The 3,235-nt window shown below is 37.8% G+C and overlaps 1 protein-coding gene across 1 annotated transcript; it reads right to left on the minus strand.

Annotated features, from left to right (window-relative positions):
* Positions 1–1,302: 1,302 nt before the first annotated feature.
* Positions 1,303–2,957, minus strand: LOC118404267 (UPF0545 protein C22orf39 homolog; the record flags this gene model as incomplete). Its single annotated transcript, XM_035803326.1, is given in 2 exon segments — positions 1,303–2,069; positions 2,845–2,957. Coding segments are annotated over 2 exon segments (260 nt in total), but the record flags the coding sequence as incomplete, so codon positions are not given.
* Between the last annotated feature and the right edge of the window lie 278 nt (positions 2,958–3,235).

The following is a 3,235-nucleotide window of genomic DNA, read 5'->3' on the forward strand; positions in this document are numbered from 1 at the left end:
ATGTGATCAGTTCTATTGTTAACCCATACTGGGTTTTTCTGCAATGACTAACACTGGGACTTTGTTTTTCTGACAAATACCCAGTGGCCTATTGCAACAAATGAAACAAGCAGAGTCTGGTGATCACCCAGATAATAGTTCTGTTAAAAACTGCCAAGCCCCGATATATCTGGGATAGCGTATTCCCCTGAAGTAGTAGCTTTGTAGCACAAAAACTCCGGAAGTTAGGGACTTCGGTCTTGTTCGGGGGGTTCTTTTTGGAGGTCAGCGGCCAACCCTGGCACTAATACCATTTTATAGGGCTGAAAAGGGGCAGTTTAAGGGTTATTTATGTTGATCTCTCGCATTCACTTTAAGCTACCTCAGTTGATTTTTTCAAACTTTTGTTCACAAATTGTAGAATAGTGGTACTGTATATCACTAGTGCCATCTCCTAATAAAACAAAGAAACAAAACCTGAGTGAAAATGAGTTTTAAGTCTGTTTGTTTGTCTTTGTGTGTGTTTAGGTGGAACACATTGCTTTATTCAAATCAGACTTTAATTCAGATCCCCATTTTAACAGTTCAGTTAATCATTTCAAAGCTGTAGCCAGAAATCATGTTATTAACAACCTATTACACCCACTTAGTCCTGTGGTTAAAAGAGGACTTACAATGAGTGGCCAGAACTGTTGGGTAGAAATTTGGGCACAATTTTTTCCAGGTCAATTGTCCACTTTCTACTTTTGTCCTGCTGTAATTTCTGGTTGACTGCCTTGTACCATGTGACCCCTTCCCCTTCAAACCAATTGTTCCAGTCAGGAGAATAGCAGTACCAGTACTGTAAACTGTTTTATGTTTGTGGAGCTTAATTTTGCAGCAGGCCTACGTAAGTTTGGCTGGAGAAAAGGAGGCAGAACTCTGCGATTTAACAAAGCATATCTACAGTAGTAAGACAGAGCGATGAGTTGCATTGAGCTCAAACCACAAACATAAATCACTGTAAATATTTCACAATTTACGGTATATTTGAAGGTTTAACCAGTCATTTGACCACTTGAGTTCTTGAAATGCACCTAACTTTGACATCTTAAAACATGATGACATGTATCTCTATCACTTACTCAAGAACCTAAATCACTCCAAAAAAAAATTACGTTATAAGGTTTTTAGAAAACTTCTTTGCAAACAATCCCTCTATATACAATATCAAACAAGTCTATTATTTTCATCGAAAACTATGTAGGTTTAAAACATTTTCATACCTATTGCGATATAAAATTCTTGACTATTTACATAGTATGCAAGGATGACTTTAAAGCAGTAAAAGAAGAAAAATTTCATTTTACATCTAATTGCATTTCTTATCTAAGGTCTTGTTTGTGCAAAGAAGCAAATATGAGTTTCCAGTATCTCAATTGCATGTCTTTATGGTATTAGCACTGCGTCTTTCCAGTTCTGGTATAGTTGTATGATATTGGCACATATTTTTCTGAGTTAGCTTGAGATGGAGTCAACTTAAGACACATTTTCCCTGAGTGACAAGAACTCTGGGCTACTTAAATATAGCCAGTCACATTGAGCCACCTCCAGACCTGACTCTAGTCACTTAGTGCATGGGAGGGTCAAGTCATGTTTTTTTACAGTGTAAAACTGCTGAATTGACTTGGAATTAACGTGTATGGTGCATTTGCTAGCACCATTTTTAGTCAACAACTATCTATTATTTTCTTGCTATTTCAAGTAAATTTATTGAGCATGTTGGTCTCCTAACTGTTGCATCAATAGTAGCCAAGATATGGCAGAAGGCTGGGGTGGATCCTGAATTACTGTAGTCAGAGTTTGAATATCTGGAATACAACAGAAATTCAGAAACCAACTTGAGGTGTCACAGAACAAGAAGGGAACATAACAGAACGAAACTGAACTAGTTGTGGTTGACGTTAGCTTTGTTGTTGTAGTTTTTGTTTTTGTCTCATTTCTTCGACTGGAAGGTACCAATCCTTTGGAGGGGTGACTCGACGCGGCCACACGGGGTTCACGTAGTATTTTTGTTGCAGATGCCTGTCCTCAACCTTTAACAGTTCTTGCTGTTGAATATAAAAATACACAGCTGTCATTTTTAAGTAAGGAAAGTAAAAAACAACAGCAAATGACATCTATATCATTAGACATGTTTGTGTTATTGAAAGAACTAGACATACTCATCACTTTAAACCAGTGGAAATCTATTATGGTGACAAAAATTATCATTAATGAAAGCGCACATACACAAAAATTGTGATGAAAGTCATAAGTTTAAAATACACATTCCTTGCCACTATTCATGGTCCATCCTAAGCAATTTTTCTGAATCCAAACCATGATGGCTCTGCCTATCTTTTCTCACAAAAAAAAAAAAAGATTTAAAAAACAGTATGAGACAAAAAGTGTAAGGATAAAAATGACTGACTCTCGGACTCAGAGGTGAGTAAAATAATCAACAGCACATGCCAAGAAAAGTCATTCTCCCCATCAGGCTTTTAGCCAGGCAGGCGTATGACCTGTTAAAAAAATAACTCAAATTGTACGCCCTTAGACTGGGGAGCAGATCCCCTGACAAGCATGAAATTCTGATTGACCAAGGATGCTACAGGTCACATGTGACCTGTCTGACAGTAAATGTGCTTCATTCCCCCAAATTTGCACCACAAAATATGGGAAATGGTGTTTCAGAGAGTTATAGATTTCAAAATTTTCTGAGTGAGGATGTTCCCAGACCCCCTACAATACTCATGCCTGCAGTGCTTGCCAAACGGGAAGAAATTTGGACACCCTATGATAAAATCCTAGCTAAAAGCCTGCTCACTATAGCTCTCCTCTCACCTTTGCTTCTTCTGATTTGGTTTTCATCCAGGCTGTACAGGCTTCATAGTCCTTCTTCCACTGACCACACTCTGGTTTCTCTCCATAGACATAGTAGGAATGGAACCGGTGTCCTACAGCTGGAACAAGGAAATAAAAGAAAAACATATTTTTAGGGCTTTCTGGAAAAGTTAAACTTTAATTTCAAACACGAAAATTGGACTGACCCAATGGCATGATGCTGCAGAAGCAGTAGATTTTTTTTTTCATTCCTTGACAGAGACTGGAGCTGTTCAGTCGAAAATTTGGGTACAGTTCAACTTTTTCAGAATGTCTTCTACTTACACATATGAACTTTCAAGTTATTTTCAGGGCTACACCAAAAAGTAGTTACTCAAGCAACTGGATATGG

This window comes from Branchiostoma floridae, chromosome 17 (genome assembly GCF_000003815.2).
Source record: "Branchiostoma floridae strain S238N-H82 chromosome 17, Bfl_VNyyK, whole genome shotgun sequence".
NCBI classification, from domain to species: Eukaryota; Metazoa; Chordata; class Leptocardii; order Amphioxiformes; family Branchiostomatidae; genus Branchiostoma; species Branchiostoma floridae.